General features: G+C 44.6%; 1 protein-coding gene across 5 annotated transcripts; it reads right to left on the bottom strand.

The window, feature by feature from the left end:
• Positions 1 to 530: 530 nt before the first annotated feature.
• Positions 531 to 19,412, bottom strand: VPS33A (VPS33A core subunit of CORVET and HOPS complexes). 5 transcript variants are annotated; one of them, XR_004974835.1, is made up of 14 exons: positions 19,223 to 19,409; positions 17,184 to 17,249; positions 16,607 to 16,734; positions 15,542 to 15,728; positions 13,153 to 13,269; positions 11,817 to 11,991; positions 10,548 to 10,741; positions 9,335 to 9,461; positions 8,420 to 8,487; positions 7,402 to 7,539; positions 6,652 to 6,789; positions 3,688 to 3,856; positions 2,577 to 3,073; positions 531 to 1,207 (listed from the first exon to the last, which is right to left on the bottom strand). XR_004974835.1 is itself a non-coding variant. In XM_036353704.1 (13 exons), the coding sequence occupies exons 1-13, from the start codon at positions 19,322 to 19,324 to the stop codon at positions 2,892 to 2,894; spliced, it is 1,791 nt and encodes a 596-aa protein (XP_036209597.1). In that variant the 5' UTR covers positions 19,325 to 19,409; the 3' UTR covers positions 2,543 to 2,891. The 5 variants fall into 5 exon arrangements, 4 of the variants coding, with proteins under 4 accessions (XP_036209597.1, XP_036209598.1, XP_036209600.1 ...); XM_036353704.1 differs by lacking the exon at positions 531 to 1,207 and having other exon boundaries at positions 2,543 to 3,073; XM_036353705.1 differs by lacking the exons at positions 531 to 1,207; positions 19,223 to 19,409 and adding an exon at positions 18,319 to 18,536 and having other exon boundaries at positions 2,543 to 3,073.
• Between the last annotated feature and the right edge of the window lie 953 nt (positions 19,413 to 20,365).

The raw sequence follows: 20,365 nt of genomic DNA, 5'->3' as shown, positions 1-20,365 counted from the left end.
TCCTATTCTCAGAGTCAAAGAACCAGCGTACAAACAACATTCACTATGACAGCCAGTTAAGCAAAAGTTGTCTTAAAAAAACATGCAATGTGAGCATGCGTATGTGAGAAACAGGCACTGAGAACCAAGAGCTGAGTGCTTGGTTCCAAGTTACAGAGCTGAGCAGGTTAGAGACTCATCATATAGGCACCTTCCCAAGATGCCCACTTGCAATTTCAAGTCCTCCAACCGAGAGGCTACAAGAGCCAGTTCCGGCTGCAGCAAATACACAGCGGACCCTTCTCCAATGCAAGAGTGAAAGAAAATAAACTTGATGCTGCTGCTGGTTATTTTGGCTTTTGTACTAGTTTGTAGTTACCGTTTCTTTGACCTTAAAAAAAAAAAAGCAGGCAGTGCTTTTGTAGTTACTGTTTCTTTGACCTTAAAAAAAAAAAAAAAAGCAGGCAGTGCACACACCAACCCTTTTGTCAACATCATCAGCCAGAAGCAAATGGCTCTTTAATTTGATCAGGATCTCTTATTATCAAATCATTGCCCTGGCCGCAGCTCAGCTAAAAACCAGAGCAGACCATTACCAAGTGCTCAGGAAGTCAGCAAGCAGTAATTGCTCCCCGAGAGAATTGGTCATCTGAAGGGCTTCTGTGCCCTGTGTAGTCCAAGGGAAGAAAGGATGTCTAAGATTATACCTTCATCCCACACCAAAGTAACGGATGAGAAGAAAGGCTATTAAAACACCTGATTCCGGTCCTCTTGACAGCTTACACCCTTCGGATGATGTCTCGAAGCAGCTGTATGTTCTAGCTAGCCTCTAGTCACCATCCAATTTTGGGTATTTTACAGCAATGGAGGAACTGAAACTAAGAAACATGGCTTGAAGTTCATGTGCATTCATTTAGAAATACAAGAATCTGAGAAATTTTACATTACTGCCGTTTTCTTCAACTGTTTACAAAAAGGCATCCTCCGTTCTCTGTAGCAGCCATCCTTAAACCCCATGGCAATGTAATACATCAGGCCTGGGTCTAACCCACCGTCTGTTCACGATTCACGGTCTGAGATGCCACGTTTCTACTCCTGCCATCTCTATCACAGCCGCCCTTCCTGTCTGCAGACAGTTCACTCTGCTATTTATAGCATTTCTTCTTGAATTTAACTCTGCTGACTACAAACACTTCCCCCTGGTGACAGGCAGGTCTTGAACATGCAACTGAGAACAACAGACAAACAGGCACATCATGTACAATCATAATCCATTTCCAGGGAGGGCAGAGCTAGAATGGACTGGGACTCGCATGGGATCTTCCCTTCCCAGTTCTCTCCAAGAATTCAATGTGCTGTTTTTAATCCACCTTTTTTTTCCCTTATTTTTTCCAAATCAATATATTTTTATTGATTTCAGAGGAGAGGGAGAGGGAGATAGAAACATCGGTGAGAATCGTTAATTGGCTGCCTCCTGCACGCTCCCCACTGGGGATTGGGCCCACAACCCGGACATGTGTTCCAACCAGGAATCAAACTGTGACCTCCTGGTTCACAGGTCGATGCTCAACCACTGAGCCACACCAGCCAGGCGAATCTGCCTCCTTTTAACCATTACACTCTTGCTCCACAGTTAACTACAGTTCAAATACTTATTTCTCTGTTGGCAAAAATTCATAAGTGTATAATAAGACACAGAACAGTGCCTATGTAGACTTCTTTATCTATGCAGACTCCTGGTGTAGCAGAATTATCTACCCAATTAGACAAAAGTCCAGACGTGATGTAAACAATCCCCCTGCTCCAGGAATAAATGTACCATTCACATACCCTTTTCTCAGTAAGGCCACACTCCTTTGAGACAAAGACTGCTTTAAGTATTAAATGAACTGACACAAAAGCGTATAAAATATATATCCACCACTTTCTATTTGCATACAAATGAAGCAATTGATGTTTTTAAGTCTTCTGCGGAATGCATTTGTAGGAGCTGACCTACCTATGCCCTGAGCAGGCAAGTCGAGAGCCACAAGTGAATGCAGACACATGAGACACAACCGAGTATCTGTTCATAGGACAAAGACCCCAGCCAAGGAGACTCAACTGGACTTGAATCCCCAGAGGCAAAAACACTGAGGGACAAAGGTGCATTTCACTCTCTAAGGCAGCCCAAGCTGACCACTGCTGGGGCTCGGAGGTATAAACTAATCTCCGTGGGATAACAAGGATCTGAGAAAGGATTTCTAACACAGGAATCCATTTCATCAGACCATTTCCACGTACTGAATGCCAATTAAATTAAACCCAGGACAAGCAAATCTTTTAATTTTTTGTTGTTAATCCTCACCCGACGATAGTCTTTCCATTGATTTTTAGAGTGGGAGGGAGGAAGGGAAGGAGAGAGGAAGAGAGAAAGAGGAAAAGAGAAGGAGAGAGATACACTGGTTGTTTATCACATGAGCCCCAACCAAGGCTGGGGATTGAACCTGCAACCCAGGTATGTGCCCTTGACCGGGACTCAAACCCTCGATCCTTTGGTACACAGACCAACACTCTAAGCACGTAAGAACACTTTCCACTTTTATTGTTATTTTTACCTGCTTGGTCCCATCTGTGCGGCTGCGAGGATTATCCATACCCACCTTCTTAATATACTTCCATGTCTCTAATGAAGACACTGAGCTGAGACCACAAAACACTGGTATGTCTTTAGGTTGTCTTCTTTCTTCAAGAAGTCAGGAACACAAAAGGGAAGCAGAAGGGAGAAAACAGCAAAATTCAAGAGGCTGACCCCAAAGTCAGTTTTGTGTTCCTGGGTTGTTATTCCTCTGTAGGGCTGTCCTTCCCTCCAGCAACTTCCTCAAAAGGGCAGTTTATGGTGCAGTTTGCTTGTCCAATCCGCTCTAAGTGCCCTACACAGGCTTTTCCATCAGAGACTCTATCCACGTGGCCCCGTTCATTAGTTTAGTGGTGGCAATGACGTATTCTGTGCCTCCATCTTCCAACTGGGAGAGAAAGCGCAGGGCAGCGACTTCGGCAAAGGTCACACCCCCAAGGAAAAATATCAGGGTGATTCGGTTTTCCCCCGGTTGACCTAAAATTGAAACATTTTAAAATTAAGAGTTATATATTATTGGAGCTTCTCTTCCCACCTCTTAAAAACTGCATATTGCCCAGCTGGTGTGGTTCAGTGGTTGAGCATCAGACCATGTGCCAAGAGGCTACCGGTTCCATTCCCAGTCAGGGCACATGCCCTGGTTGTAGGCTCGATCCGAAGTAGGGGGCGTGCAGGAGGCAGCCAATCGATGTTGATGTTTCTCTCTCATTGATGTTTCTATCTATCCCTCTCCCTTTCTCCCTCTCTAAAACACAATAAAAACATATTTAAAAAACAAAACTGCATCATTCATAAGAAAAAAAAAGTCAAATGTGTCTTGGTCTGACAGTTCACTTGAAACTCAGACACACAATTTTGCTCTCAAATGTTTTTTCTAACTACTGAGATCCTCAACTCCACAGCTGAAAGCTGCTACCCCCAAGGGAATAATGGGTTCCCCTGCTTACAATATACATTAGCAACTAACAAAAGAGGCAGATTGGACTCTGACTCCCAAGGACTTTAAAATGTATTCTACAAAGCAACTGCATAATACATGAAAACCACACTAACAGCACAGAACGATCTGTAGATCCCGGCTACAGACTCACGTTTCTTTTGCAGTCCCGTGGGCAATGGCTGCCGTTCTTCAAAGTGGGGCCCTGGGAGGATGCGCAGAACTTCCTCAATACTCCGCCAGCCAGGCCGGGAAAGCAGCTGGGCCAGACGCACACTGAGAGGGGCGTAGCCACTGTACACGTAGGATATGTCGGTGGGATTCTGTGGCATAATTAAAGGGAAAAAAGCCTGTGGGTATAGAGACTCAGAGCCACCTAACCCAAAATTATTTGATTTGTCTTTGAAGGCAAAGCCACAAATAACCTCCCACATCTTAGCAGCCAGAAGCTCACTTTTGACTCACATTTTGAAGCCATGCAGAGCATCTCTAGGGACTGGAGATGAAAACTGTTACTTCATTTGGCAAGAAACTTTTTGGAGGGTAACTTGGCACTCTAGCTGGGTAACAATGTGCATAATCTTTGAACCCAGAAATTCTACTTTTAGGCATTTATCCTGCAGAGGGGCTGGCACACCAGGGGAGACCAGACCAAAGCACCAACAGTAACTGCAACACCATCTGTACCAGGAAAAGACTGGGAACACCTGAATTACTAGCAATAGAAACCTGTTAAATTATAAAGATGGCATATATGTAGAACCACCTCATAACAATTGCAAAGAACTTTAAAAAAACAAGGCCGGCTGGCTGTTGTGGCTCAGGGGTTGAGCGTCAACCTATGAACCAGGAGGTCACGGTTCGATTCCTGGTCAGGGCACATGCCCGGGTTGCAGGCTTGCGGGCTGGATCCCCTTTGGGGGTGTGCAGGAGGCAGCCAATCAATGATTCTTTCTCATCATTGATATTTCTATCTCCCTTTCCCTTCTTCTCTGAAATAAAAAAATATATATTAAAAGATACATATCTTTTGAGAGCAATTATGGTGGCAATTTGGTTGGTTTAATAGTAAATACTAGTATATTGTGCGGGTAAATTTGATTAAGGTCAAGATTTTTAAAAAACATATGATTTCAGAAACCCATGGACATAAAGCGTGTATCTTGTATGAATTTTTCTGGCTAAGTTATAAAATTATGTTTTTTTCTTTCTCCTTGTTAAGCAAAGGAGTATCTTTAAAACACAGGGCCTTATTTAAGAATGCCATGTTGGACTTTGGGGGTTGTTCTACCTTTCTATTAGAAGGGGAGTTCACTTTGACCATGACTCTCTGCTTCAATAGTAACTACAGGTTTTAAGTGTGGGTTTATCTCTGTTCTTACCTCTGCCGTCAGAAATGGTTCTTGTCCCGAAAGCTGTGGCTGCAACCTCTAGAAATGTAACAACCAACTTCCCATCCCCATGCTGCCCTTGTGTTCCTTTGCTTAGTGAAGGATTTTGTGTCAATACATGAGCTGGAAAGTTGGCTTATATCTCGTTTGTTTTCCCAGGGTTTCTCCTCTAGACTCAAACCATGAAACTATATCCCATAAAGAGTTTCTTTTCTTATTTACTGATTCCCTCTTCTCATTATGTGACTCACTGAACACAAAATTGTACCATCGCAGGACCTCAAAGAAATCTAGTTATTATTTTGCCTTGATGCAGATTAGCTTATAAATCATTCCGCAATGATGAATAGCCTTAGTCTTAGGCTCTCCTGAGAAACGCTGTTTGCCGCTTCTCTTCACAAATGGTTACTGTATTTTTAATGTCTGTTTCACGTGATAAAAGACATACTGTATTTAATTCTAGTGAAATATGTTAGGATGTGGTAAGGGGTGGATTTTGATTTAGTTTTGTTATGAATTTACAGATATTATTTTATCAGGGTACTTTTTTGCCTCTCAGAGACATCAAGAAATGCTTATTTCTAATTATTGCAAGTTATTATAACTATTATAATTGTTGTTATAGAAATAAACCTTTATTTAAATGTAAGCCCTGAAACATTGATTCTAATTAAAATGTAAGCAAAAACAGAAAAATAAATAAAGAGGCAGATCACAGGATGACCTTCAAGAGACAGTGGACACGATGAGGGGGGTGGGAGCAGCAGGTCAGAACGGTGAAGAGAGCCAAACTAAAGTATCATTTACATTGTACAACACAGAAATTAAGTCTCTATATTGCAAATGGGGAAAAATAATCCAATTTTGCTGCAGATAGAGGAGACAGTCTAATTACTAGTTTTTGTTGCAAGAGGCAGCCTAATGAAACACCAAGAGAGAATATAAGAGAAAGAAGTTTAGGAAGAGTGGAATCAACCATACATGCAAAACAAAGTGCACCTGCTTCGGAGATCACTGGTGTGCATCATCTACGTGAAAGTGTTTGTATAGTCACAGAACCTTTCTGGGAGGGTTAAAAAGTGGGTTAGGGTTACAACAGCTGCCTTTGAGGGGAAACTGGGGTTAGATGTGGAAGGAACCTAACTTTACTGTCTGCCTTACTTTTGCACAAGCTGACTTTTCACCGCACACGCTGGGTTTCTCCCAGATCCTCTCTGCCCTTCTTGGCTCTGAGCCCAGGAGGTAGACTGCGGGCTCTGCACCAACGCACTCCAAATCCTCTGTTTGGGTTGGGCCAATGGGAGGCACCAGATCAGCACGGAGAGTGGGCAGCAGTGAGGTCAGGGTTTTTCCACCCTGGCTTCCTCTCTGTGACTCAGCTGGAGGCTGGCTGTGTCCCTCGAGTAGAGGCCTGTCACCCCTCGTTTTGTCAGACGGCCTCTCCATTTAGCTCTTCTGACTGGCACAGGTTTCTGGAACAGCTCGCTCTCCTTGCCCTCAGGCCTTGCCTGGTAAGGGCTGCCCACTGCACTGCCTCTCACCGCCTCCGCTCTCCCCTCCCTTTATGACACTCTCCTCAAACTACCCAGTGGAAGAGCGCCCCGTTTCCTGCTGGGATTCTGACAGACATAACTCACAAATGCATTACTTTTTCACATTAGAACACTGTTGTCCCCATAGACTGTTAACCAGTTACTGACTGAGCTGGCGTGAGAAGGGTGCCTTACTTGTTCGTTGACGTCATCCATCCAGAGGCGTAGGGTTTTCCGGATTGTCGGGTAATTGTTCCTGCCCCCCATCTGCGGTTTCAGGAGGCCAGCCTTCTCCAGGTTGTGTAAGGTCAAAATGTGCTCATAGCCGTACGTCTGCAAGACAAGTCGTTCGGCCTGGAAGTCAGATCAGGAAAAGGCTTCTGCCACTTTCATAAAAGAGCACCTCTGGTAAATCGACTAGCTCTGTTCTCCAGGGCACACCACTGAGGTCCAGGTGATGACTGACCCCACGTGGGCACGGGGAAAGGACCTGTTCTAAAACTGCCTGTCCGTCACAATTATTCCAGCTCATTGTTTCCGAGAGGGATTTGATGTATTCAGAGTCAAAATTTATGGGCCCAACTTAAATGAGCAGATTTTGGAAGTCTTTTTTTTTTTTTTAATTGTTTTCCCCCTTGGCAAATTAGTAATTTAAAAATATACTGACCTAGTCCGGCTTGCATGGCTCAGTGTTTGAGTGTCAACCTATGAACCAGGAGGTCACGGTTTGATTCCCAGTCAGGACACATGCCGGGTTGCGAGCTCAATCCCCAGTGTGGGGAGTGCAGGAGGCAACCGATCAATGATTCTCTCATCACTGATGTTTCTATCTCTCTTACCCCCTCTCCCTTCCTCTCTGAAACCAATAAGAATATATTAAATATATATATATATATATATATGTTTCACACACACACACACACACACACACACACACACACTGACCTGGAGAATTTCTCTTTTGTAATAATCCAGAACCTTTTGTTTGAGTCCACTATTGCACACCGACTGGAGGCAAACAAGTCTTAACACCTTGATCAGTGAATGCTTCTGGGCAATACAGTCCTCAATGTAACCATTGACCTGGAAACAAAGCACAGACAGACCTATACCATCACCTGGTTTGGGGACCTCAAGAACTTAATATATACTATTATTTTTAAAAATCAAATAAAGGAGATATGTGGGAGAATGAGCCCCTCCCCAATCCCCCATTCCCTAAGCCCCCTCCAGCCCCTGGCACACACACCCCAGTCACCAGGAGCATAAGGCCAGTGAGGACACATTCAACAATCTAGATGCCCGTCTGGGCTCATCTGTCTCTATGGACAATGTCCTGAGAGCATGTGTGACCTAGTCTATCCCAGTAAAGTGGCAATTTATCAGCAACAGGAATGTTTTTAGAAGATGGAAGTTTTCATAAAATGAATCATTTTAAATTTACTAAAGAGGTGACTACGTAAAGAAATACATGACCAATTCTCTCTGCAAGCAAGTATCTCAATTTGCCTATTATAGCCCTTAAAGCTCTGATTTTGGGGCTGGGTCTCACCTCTCCGTGCATCGCAGGAAGTGCTCTCCAAAGAGTGACGTGAAATACCTGTTACTGATAAAATCTGTATTTTCACTTTTTTTTTTAGTATATTTTATTGATTTTTTACAGAGAGGAGGGGAGAGGGATAGAGAGCTAGAAACATCAATGAGAGAGAAACATCAATCAGCTGCCTCCTGCACACCACCTACTGGGGATACGCCTGCAACCAAGGTACATGCCCTTGACCGGAATCGAACCTGGGACCTTTCAGTCCGCAGGCCGACGGTCTATCCACTGAGCCAAACTGGTTAGGGCTTCACATTTTGCATTTGCTCTTAAAAATACAATGGAGTCAAAGACATTGCTTTTCTAGCTATGGCCTTATGTGTGATACAGTATCATTATTTGTTAGTTTAATTGTTCACGAACCTTATCGGTGTCTATTCCAGACATAAACTCCTGCTCCACTGTCAACTTATCAAAGAAGTCTTCAGAAGCTAAAATGTAATTAAGAGATTTGCAACTTAGAAATCAAATAAATGTCCTTTTATTTGAGTGATGTGCGTTTATGAACAGAGCATGATTAAGAAACAAGATATGCCAAACAGCAAGCAGGCCATAGGCTGAAACAGGCTCCTGGTCAAAATCTTCTGAAAGCATGGAAACCCTACGACCCTGCATCCCTAAGTTCCATCTAGATGGAGTGGACCCCAAACCCCTTTGCTGTCCTCAAAACTCAAAAGTATTGCCTCAGTATCAGTGAAAGCTAATTTCCCCAGAGCATTGCATCATCGGATTCAACCTAGTTTCACCCAATTTCTATCCAACACTGTGCTGTATCTAAGATTCAAAGTGTACAGGGCACTGACCAATCTCCTAGGCAGCTTTCACAGCCTGAGTTTTAAAGAATAAGCTTGTCTTTAGTTTAATATATACCCTCTGAGCTCTTTCAAAACACTCACTGTATGCTGTAGACCAATTCTGTGGAAAGTTTTCAAGGGAAAAACAAAAACAGAAACAGAAACATCCCATTGCTCTAATTAAATAATCCTTAATAATAGAAGAAGAAAAAAACTAGAGTAAAAAAATTAACTGCCTCATATTATGGTGGCAAACTTATGGAAAACTTTTGCTCCCTCTTATTGGCATCCCAAAAAGTTTACCAGATGATTACATTATTTTAATAATCAAAAGAAACGTGCTCACCACGAATGGCGCACTTTTAACTGTGAACATGTGTTCGCTTAATTAACCCTGAGAATCATGCTGGTGCCCATGGCCACCTGGCAGACACTGGGTAGGTCTGTGAGGCAGCCCAGGCGAACCTCATCCCTGGATACTCACTAGTGACATCTTTGATCAGCTCTGCGATTGAGGTGTGGTTCGCCAGCGAGCCTCTGGCGGCCTGCATGTGGGGCAGCTGGGAGACGAACTGCTTGATCTCCCCCACCGTCTTGGCGTTGTGCCTCTCCTGAAATGGGCAGAACCACCGAGAAAGGAAGATACTCACTGTCAGGAGCTCTGTTCGTTGTTTTGTTTAGTTTAGTTTAGTTTAATATGGCAAAAAGAATGGGATACAATTGAATCAGGCCAAACCCAGCTACAACATCACATGGAAAACCAGAAAAGGTCCGTTCACCGTGCCTGTTCTCGGTGCTGGTGCTTCTGTACCAAGCAAATGTCTGTGGTTTTCTCTTCCCAGGTGCCGGTTCATGCTGGGAACAGTATTTTGTGGGCATCTGAGTATATGTGAGGGGACAGTATTGGGTAAACCACAGACATTTTGCAGTAAAACACTAAAAGCACTATGTTAAGAGGACATAAACAGCAAGTTCCTTCTATAACGGGAAGGAAAGAGCCATCCTTCTTACTGAGCCTTACTAGTAATTTTGAATAATGTTCTTGAACAAAGTAACCTCGCTTAGTGATGACAAAATTTTTTTTGTAAAATTGAGTCATTTAAACCAAAAGTAACATCAAAAACATGAAAATCAATTAAATGGATGTAATTCCTAAGAAAGATGAAATCTGGAAATACATCCTCAGTGGAAAATTAGCTTTCAAAAGTTCTCCAAATTCATGTCTCTAAAGCCTAAGTATTCCATCTACATCGCACTGATTGTCATGGTTCAAAATCAACCTGAACCCAGAATGAAGCAGGGACCAGGCAGGAGCCGACAGGAAGCTGATAATGAAGCTGCCAATTTCAAAGCTCCCGCCGCTGGGGATTTCACTCTCATTATCACCCACCACGACTGCAGGGGCCTCTGCCACCAGCATGTTGGTCAACCTGGGGAGTTTTCACCTCAAATTGCAAGTTCTATTACAGAGGATCTTTTATTTATAGTACAGCTGGCTTCTTCTTAAGTGGGGTAGGAAATAATAAAAAAGGAGGGAAAACAAGTATTTATGGCAAAAGCTTATAAACTGCAAACACTGCCTGCCCCTCCCAAAAAAGGGGGAAAAAACTTAACAGAATACCTTTCTCCTAGGGGAGAAGTTAAAAGGGCGGTCTGGCCTGTGACAAGAGCAGCAGGTGACAACCACACCAGCTCACCTCAAACGCAGCCGAGATCACCTTGGCTTTCTTGCTAAGCACGGAGCCCACGGCGTTGAAGTTCTTGTCTCGGATCTCGGCGTACAGCTCCTCCGCAGAGTTCAGCTGAAGCTTCTTGGCTTCCGTGGGAAGATCCTTACCGCCATCGCCCTGTTTCTTGGGCGCGAATTTCTCTGGAGGTAACTTCACGTAACCTGGACAGCACGGACGGGAACAAGCGCCTGTGTGCACCTCCTGGGAGAACCTCTCACAGCCCAGGCACAGAGCAGAATTTTCCCATCAGGACACATAAGCCGCCTTGACCGAAAAATGGTGCACAGCACTGAGGTTTTCACTTTTCCATGATCAAAGCAGACTCGGATCATAAGTAAATCAGTCAGGATTATTATCAAGGCTTCCTCCAATTTTAAATGCTGACAGAAACAAGCATCATATGGGCCGAAAACAAGCACGCTGGTGACCTTTGACCTAAGATTCTGTCAAGCCTAAACTCTTGCAGGCCTTCCGTCTTCCCTCCAGTGTCTTCAACCGCCCGTATCAGCCTTTCCCCTAGAGCAGCGGTTCTCAACCTGTGGGTCGCGACCCCTTTGGGGGTCGAACGACCCTTTCACAGGGGTCGCCTAAGACCATCGGAAAACACATCTATAATTACATATTGTTTTTGTGATTCATCACTATGCTTTAATTATGTTCAATTTGTAACAATGAAAATACATCCTGCATATCAGATATTTACATGACGATTCATAACGGTAGCAACATTACAGTTATGAAGTAGCAACGAAAATAATTTTATGGTTGGGGGTCACCACAACATGAGGAACTGTATTAAAGGGTCGCGGCATTAGGAAGGTTGAGAACCACTGCCTTAGAGTGACGTTCCCAGCTACATTCTCTGCTTTAGCAAGCTGGTCGCCTGTCATTCCCTGCTTTGATGATGCTGCCTGCCCCTCACCAGCACCACCCTCGACACTCTCTCCCTCTTTCCAAACCCACCCCAGGCCACCTCTCCCAGCTTTCCGAACGGCTGCAGTGCCGCCTGATTTAACCCCAGGCCTCTGCTCACAGGGCACAAGCACAGTCCTCACACTACACATTGGCCAGTCCGTTCACTTGGACACTGTTTACCTCTAGTGTCTAAAAGTCAAAAGCAGTATTTTTATATTTTCAAATATTCTCTGAGTTATATGCAAAGAAAGCACCTTCAAAAAAATGACCGTTATTTTTGCCAAATGACCATTTAGTAAAAATAGATGGCACTTTACTTACTGTTCTGAATACCATAAATTTCATCAATGAGTCCTTCATATGTAAGCTGAGTGGCAAGGGGTGTTAACAAGTCCACATTTCGATCGAGCAGTAAGAGATTATCAAAAACAGGAAATACGGAATTCTGGCTTCCTGTGAACTCTCTCTTCATCCTGATCATCATATTGGCCACTTGCTGGAAATAAAATATTGGATCAGGTGGAACCCTCCTGAGAATGAGCCGATTTTAAAATTGGCTAAAAACAGAAAGACAATCAGAAAAGTAAAAAAAGAGAAAAACTGTGGAATGGTGTGATAGATAAGAAATTAGCAGCTGCAGAAAGCATTTGCTGCTGGCCACCCGTCCCAACACTCACACTGTGGCCAATGGCAACCGCTATTTCTCAATGGGACACAAAATCAGGGACAGTCTATCTGTGTTATTCCTGGTAACTGTGTTCTATAAAGTCATGTGAACAGGAGTTAGCGAGTACTGAGCCACGGCTCCTGGCGGAAACGGGGGGGAAGGTTCCTGTGGGCTCTGGTCACATTTCCGTCAACTGGTCAACATGTAACCTTGTTTAATGTGTTGCTGTTTAAAGACACTTTAAGATCTATTGTTGAGCCTGACCTGCATGGCTCAGTGGTTGAGCATCGACCTATGAACCAGGAGGTCATGGTTCAATTCCCAGTCAGGGCATATGCCCAGTTGTGGGCTTGATCCCCAGTGTGGGGCTTGCAGGAGGCAGCCGATCAATGATTCTCTTTCATCATTGACGTTTCTATCTCTTTCTCCCTCTCCCTTCCTCTCTGAAATCAATAAAAACGTATTTTAAAAAAAGATATATTGTTGATTCACTGACAGTAAGCTCACAGCCCAAAGGCACCCTCACTCACACCTGAATGAAGCTAGCCCAACGTGTTTTCTCAGGAGGCTTACCACAACCTTTCTGTGCTCGGACACTAGACAACCTTTCACTACGCATACGGACCGACAAAACAGCAAATCACCAATGAGAAGCACAAAGAGGCAAAAGATGTGGCGTTAAGCAGTGTGTGGCCCGTGCAGTGGCAGAAAGGACACTGTGCAGTAGGAGCTGAAACAAGAGGGCAGAGCAGCACTTTGTTCGACCTCAGCTGCCAACATGCCCCTGGGCAACTCAAATTGTTCGCTGTTTCGGGCAAGTCTACAAAACACTGAATGTGTCACTCTGGGGGTTATGAGTAAGTTTTAGCAAGTAGGTGAGTTCCCAAATAAAAGGATTAGCAGGACTTGTTTATAAATGGCTTCCCACTCCTTCCCCCTTCTTGGGTTCGAGGGGCTTCCTTCACCACCAGAAACACGGCCGTTTCTCACCCGGGCGCACTCTCCTTTCCCGAAGATCTGGGGGATGGTCCCGTACAGAGCCTGCAGGGTCATCAGCCCCTTGGCCGCATGGTAGAGGCTGGTCTGGTCGCTCTCCAGGTAGCACTCCTGCGGGGAGAAATGGAAGGTCACTGTCAGGCCACGATCACCTAGGTGCCCACCCCTGTCGGGCACTGGGGTTCCACTTTGCCGGAGAAACAGGAGATGGGACCCAAGTCCCTTTACAAAGCTGCTGTTCAGCACTCTAGGCTAGTGGTCAGCAAACTGCAGCTTATGAGCCATATGCGGCTCTTCGGCCCCTTGAGTGTGGCTCTTCCACAAAATACCACGTGCAGGCGCGCACGTACAGTGAGATTGAAACTTCATGGCCCATGAGCAGAAGTCAGTATTTTGTGGAAGAGCCACACTCAAGGAGCCAAAGAGCCGCATGTGGCTCACGAGCCACAGTTTGCTGACCACTGCTCTAGGCCACAGGGCCAACAGCTCAGCTCTCAGGGTACAGCTGTGGAAGCAATTCTCCGGGGGGTGGAACCTTCTGCAAGAAAAGGGTTCACCAGGCATGCCAGCTCTCAGTTTGTCAGCTCGCGAGTAAATTACTGATTAATAAAGGCTTACACGGGTTCTCCCATTCGCCAGGGTGAATATAAACTGGGGTAGGACATTCTGGGAGGGCCACATGCTAGTACTCACAAATGTGAGCGTTCTTTGACCCCTAAAGTCCCAGATGACCACACAACAGAATACTTTGCAGTTTTACATACATGAGGCAGCTTTTCACATGTACCGGCAACAAATAACGGCCGTAAACATTGTGAGCATTAAACTGGGCAGAACTGGAATCCCCACATTTTGTACAGTTGAATGATGGAGATGATCATCAGCCTGCAAGCATGGAAAGCTGTAGAGTGCTAAATTACGCTTGCAGTTTAACAGTCACATAAATAGCCCGCCAGGGTGGCTCAGCAGTTGAGCACTGCCTCATGAACCAAGAGGTCACCAGTTTGATTCCCGGCCAAGGAATATGCCCAGCTTGCGGGCTCGATCCCCAATAGGGGGCGTGCAGGAGGCAGCTGATGGATAATATTTCTCTCTCATTGGTGTTTCTATCTCTCTATCCCTCTCCCTTCCCCTCTCTCTAAAAATCAATAAAAACATGTTTTAAAAAATCACATAAATAAGTAAAATGCAACTTCATCAGAAATCAGGATTGAATTTAACATTAGGTAGAACTCTTAGCTTTACCATCCAGGCAAAATGCTTGTTTTCTTAACTGAATCCTTAAGTGAACACACAAAGCCCAGGGCTCAAAGTTCTCAGCAGTAAATAATTCTGCCCTTCTTTGCAAATCCCTGATTAAATAAACAGGAGCTCGTGCCTCTGGGCAGGTTTTGTCATGCCAAGACACGTTTCCTAGCTGCTGCCAATTCACATTAATTACACGTGTGAATTAATTATGAGCATACCGTTATAGATATGTGACAAAGCAAATACGGCAAAATGTTAATTCCAGAATCTAGGTCAGTGGTTCTCAACCTTCTGGCCCTTTAAATACAGTTCCTCATGTTGTGACTCAACCATAAAATTATTTTCGTTGCTACTTCATAACGGTAATGTTGCTACTGTTATGAATCATAATGTAAATATCTGATATGCAGGATGGTCTTAGGCAACCCCTGTGAAAGGGTCATTCAACCGCCAAAGGGGTCGCGACCTGACAGGTTGAGAACTGCTGATCTAGGTGATGGGTATGTGGGCGCTCCCTCTATAATTCTTTCAACTTTTCTCTATGTTTGAAATTTGGAGAGAAAAAAAAAAAAAGAGTCCAGCTCTGGCCAGTGTGGCTCAGTTGGATGAGTGTCATCAGATGCACTTGTAAGGTTGCTGGTTCAATTTGCGGTCAGAGCATATACCCAGGTTGTGGGTTCGATCCCAGGTCAGGGTGTGTACAGGAGGCAACCAATCGATGTCTCTCTCACATCGATGTTTCTTTCTCTTTCTCTTCCTCTCTCTTTAAAATCAATAAAAACATTTTTTTAAAATGTAACTACTTTTTCACTGGAAATGTCTACCCGGTATAAAGGTATTATAATTAAAGTTAAAAGCCAAGCCTCAGACTGGGAGAAGACACTAGCAGCTTTTATAACCCCCAATGATAAGTACGCAAAATATATAAAGAATTCTTCAAAAAGAAAAAACGGGCAAAGAATAATGAACAAGCAATTTGCTAAAAAGAAAAATCTTAAACATTAATATACCTATGGAAAAGCTCAGCTTCCAGTAACCAAGGAAATGCAAGTTAAACAATAGCCTGGACACTGTCATCCTCGTAAATCTGGCAAAAGCGTAAGTCTGACACTAAGAAAGAAAATACCAAACGTACTTTGAAGGCTCCCTCTGACTCCATGGATAAGAGATCCCCGTCGAAGGGAATGAGATCCAAGCTATACTCCTCCCTGTGAATAAAGGAGCCCAAAACACCCAGATCCTTCAGCCGCTGTTCACACAATAGGCTGCGTCGTGGCACAAACAAAATGTGGAAATCTCTTGCTGGGCCACGTCTGTCTTCACTGCAAAAGAGGTAACGTTTGTTAGTTTATGAGCTCTTTAAAGTCACAAACTATTTTATTTATATTATTCCCAGAGCCTGGTCCTACGTCTGGTACACAGCAGGCACTAAATAAATGTTGGCTAAATATACCAATATTGACTTTCAGACCCAAATTGTTACCGTTGCTCTTCCCCCCCCCCCCCCGCCCCCGAAAGGAAAGCAACATTGATTCATTGCCACACAACTTTGTAATGCATTTTCTAGCATCCTCTCAAACTATTTATGGGGCACTAAAGCTTTTAGGTTTATTGAAACAGGATATGTGTGTCTTCCTGAAAACAAATGGCTCTTTAAACCAAACCAATGCAGAGACAGGGTCTTACATGAAAATGAAAGATCATTCTTGACTCCCCCCTGCACTCTCCTTCACAGTGAACTTCCCCAAATAGCCCATTTGCTTTTAAGGTTTTAGGGGCCACACCAATCAATTGTACCAGAGTGCAGACCGGGCTGGGACAACGTCCTCTATAAAGCGATGTTGTATTAAATTTTAATCAGCTCTTACTTATTCTGCTTATGAGATTCAGGAACATTATATTTAGTATACTGAAAAACAACCATTAGAGGTTTTTCTTTTGTTCTTTTTAATTAGGGTCCCTTATACTAATGCAGCTCCAAATATTTAGCTGTCCTATAAAAGAATGGGGTTATGCGATGACACCCTGCCCCAAAAACTGTTTGAACAACTTCACAAGTGTCCCATCCCCCCCATCCTTTCATGCCTGCCCCGTTTTCAAAAGACCACCTTCCAATGCACAGGCAAGAGAGTGGGCTTGCAATGAGGAGCTCAGTACATTAAGACCACCTGGAGGACCAAACACAAGCTCTGAGAAATACCTGAGCACATTTTCAGCAATTATATCCATCAATTCTAGCCTGGGTCTGACAAAAAAAATAATATTCTTGACATCGGCTGCAGGCAAACGACTTCCTTTAAGGGTGAACATTTTTTCCACTTCATGTTCCTAGGAAAACATACACAAAAGTTTAACAAAAAACCTGTTTTACCTGTCATATCCAGACTCAGACATCCTACCCTCATAGCCAAATGCTCTTAGTACTTAATTATCCAAATTTAGATTCCCCAAAGCCAGATGTATAAAGCACCAAGTTTCAGGATGAAGTCACTGTTATTGTATCTGAATTCAAATGACTCTCACCTGATTACCTATCAGAGACACCAGGTAATGGTCATATAATACAATGTTAGTAATTTCCCTAGAATTAGAATCAGTTTAGCATCTCAGGCCAAAGGATCACTGTATACAAAATGTTAGCCAAGAATTAGTATCTGTGTTTACAAAGACCAAACAGCTTTATAAGCTAACTGTTCAGGAGGAAATGTGAAATTCCATTCTTATTTCAAAAATGCATAATTATTAATCCCTCAACAAAGCCAGAATAGCTCACTTACCTTCAGTAGGGAATACTGTGCAATCAGGCCAAATGGTCCTGTGAGGTACTCATCCCAAACTATTGCCTATAAGAGGAAGAAACATTCTCTTATTACGGTTACTATCAGGAATGTCAACAATATCAACAGAAAATAGCAGTCATACATAGTAGGACTCTCTGCTTCAAACTCTGAATTAAAAAAAAAAATTTAAGTATTTTTATTGATTTCAGAGAAGATAGGAGAGGGAGAGAGACAGAAGCATCAATGATGAGAATCACTGATGGGTTGCCTCCTGCACAACCCCTACTGGGGATGGAGCCCACAACCCAGGCATAATATACCCTTGCCCAGAATCGAACCCGGGACCCTTCAGTCCACAGGCCAATGCTCTATCCACCGAGCCAAAATTTCAACAGACTCTGATCACATCCATAACCTGCAGGTCTAAAGAAAAACAGCAAGGCAAGGGATGGTACTAGTGGTCACGGGAAAGTTAAGACTTCATCACTGTCCTCAACAGAAAGGAGCTGCAATGTGCTGTGTACCTGTGTCGTGCTATTACTGGATTAAACCATATGAAAACTGCCAGTGGCAACAGTTCAACCTAGTATTTTATATATATATATATATATATATATATATATATATATATAAATTTTTTTATATATATTTAATATATATATTTAATATATATTTATATATAATATTTATAATATTATATATTATAATATTTATAATATATATTATAATATTTATAATATATTATATTATTTATATGTTATATATATTATATATAATATATATAATATATAATATTTATAAATTTAATATATATATATTTTTATATATATTTATATATATATATATCTCATAATCCAATCAGATAAAAATTAAAACCTCTGATGTAGGTATTACAAATCTTATTTTAGCAGAAGAAGAGTTGAAAAGGCTCAGAAAATTTAAGTAACATGCTCAAGGCCACGTGACCTTGCATCCTATATAATAAAGAGCTAATATGGTAATTAGACCGGATGGTGGATTGATCTTTCAGAATGAGTGGCCGAGGGGGGTCGCCAGGGCCAGCAGGGCCAAGCCCGCTGCACGAATTTGTGCACCGGGCCTCCAGTGTAACATAAGGGAGTCAGAACTCCACCTTAGGCCTTCACGGCCCCACAGGTCACTGCTCCGGGCCCCTGGGAGCATTTCTACTGCTGAACTCCAGGATCGTTTCTTTTCCTTGTCACTGACGCTTTTATTGAGACAAGTGTAGGGAACATTCGGTTGTAAGAAGTGCTCCAGAGGCATCCTCCCGCCTACACTTCACCCAGTTTCCAATGGCGACGTGGTCCAATCTCACAGCAGGGCACTGGCATCCATGACCTGACTCCGGGCTGAGCATCCTTTCTTGAGCCCGAACGGGGGATGCGGGACTTAGCCCGTTTGCTCCTCTCATGGCTGCTGGCACCCACTCTCCTGCTTGGCTTTCTCTTCTTCCTAAGACGGGACCCTGAGTTCCCCCCATTCTCCTTTTCGGGTCAGAGTCTTACCGCCAGGTACTCAGGGGGAGGGGGGAGCCGATAGGTTCTCGGGGGAGCGGTAATGGTATCAGTCGGAAGTCCCTGACCTACAGTTTCTGCTTCCACCGTGAACTGGGTGCTAACAGGACGGTCCGGGGAAAACCTCAAGTGACAACCTCTCTCGTCATCGCGCGCGCAGCGGGGGATCCGGCGTCGGTGCTCCAGGGACTTGCCCACGTCTGATTCGTTCCGACACCCACGATCCTGGTAACGCGAGGCATCATCACCCCACCCGCGCGGTGTCTGCAGGACACCGGACGTAAGCTGGTCACAGGGGCCGAGACAACACGGCGGCGGCCTCTGCTGCCACAAAACAGCGCGATGCCACGCGGAGTCCGGGCTGTCTGCCCGGGGGCCCGCCGCCTGCTCGCCTCCGGGGAAGCTCCAGGTACCTCAGCCAAAGGGAGCCCGAGCGATCGGACCTGAGGAGGCCAGGCCGGACGGGGCTTCAGGGCGCCGCGGGTACCTCCCGCCCCTCACCTTGCTTCCCGCGCACTTGTCCAGGAATTCGCGCAGCTCGCGACGCACCGCCTCGCGCAGCACGTTCAGGTTCACTCGTCCGTAGGACAGGTGCGCTGCCATCTTGCCCCGCCGCCCCCCTTTCTCTCCTCATCCAAGCGCGTCCCCTCTGCCCCTTCCGCGGGCCGCAGGCGGAGTCACGTGGCAGCGCGTTCACGTGACCACGCTGGCGTCGGCACGCAAACCTGGAAACCCAGCCGGCGGGCCCCCGCGGCGCCTCCAGGCCCTAGCGCCGCCCGTTTCTTCTCTAACGCTGTCTCCTCCTGGAAGTCGCTGGGCGCTGACAATTGAGTTTAAAGGGGGAGACTGGCTCCTGCGCGTTCCGTTCAGCGGTTCTCAATCTGTGGGTCGCGACCCCTTTGGCGGTCGAACGACCCTTTCACAGGGGTCGCCTAAGACCATCCTGCATACCAGATATTTACATGACGATTCATCACAGTAGCAACATGACAGTTATGAGGTAGCAACGAAAATAATTTTATGGTTGGGTCACAACATGAGGAACTGTATTTAAAGGGCCAGAAGGTTGAGAACCACTGGAAGTGTTAAAAATCGCTACTTTCATCTTAGCAGCGAGCGTACTCGCTGTAAAACGGTAATTTGAAGCTAAACGTGAATGGGAATATTTTCAATCAGAGCGATTAAACTCTTTGCTCTTTTGGTTTGTGGGCTAAAATTTAGAAAAATGGCCAGGGTCCGAAGGAACCTGAGGGACTTGTCTGTTTGGCTCTTCTTAGTAGACTTTTTCTTAGGAAATACTATCCGATGTAGAATCCAGGTCCCGGCACTTGCTTCATCAGTAAAATTCACATATTACCTCATCAGTTGTGGGAATCATAGGAGCACGTCAATCACATACAAAAGCTTATCAGGCCCTGGCCAGTGGCGCAGTGGTCAGAGCGCCAGCCCTCCCAGCCCTGCGCACCCCCGGGCCACCGGTTCACTTCCTGATCAAGGGCACATGCCCAGGTAGCAGGTTCAGGCACCGTTGGGGTGCCTATGGGAGGCAACCAATCGATGTTTCTTCCTCGGATAGATGTTTTTCTCTCTCAAATCAATAAAAACATTTTTAAAAAGAATATACCAAGTTCTTAAAGCTGTTTA

Source organism: Myotis myotis, unplaced genomic scaffold, assembly GCF_014108235.1.
Source record: "Myotis myotis isolate mMyoMyo1 unplaced genomic scaffold, mMyoMyo1.p scaffold_m19_p_20, whole genome shotgun sequence".
Classification (NCBI taxonomy): Eukaryota; Metazoa; Chordata; class Mammalia; order Chiroptera; family Vespertilionidae; genus Myotis; species Myotis myotis.
This window is presented reverse-complemented; position numbering and strand designations above follow the sequence as displayed.

Excerpts from the sequence above, each read along its gene's own strand:
- VPS33A (XM_036353704.1), bottom strand. The coding sequence starts at position 19,324 with ATGGCAGCGCACCTGTCCTACGGACGAGTGAACCTGAACGTGCTGCGC. Across the intron at positions 10,742-11,816 it reads AATTTATGGTATTCAGAACA|GTTACGTGAAGTTACCTCCA; the intron begins GTAAGTAAAGTG and ends CGTGCTGTCCAG. Across the intron at positions 9,462-10,547 it reads TGATCTCGGCTGCGTTTGAG|GAGAGGCACAACGCCAAGAC; the intron begins GTGAGCTGGTGT and ends TGCCCATTTCAG.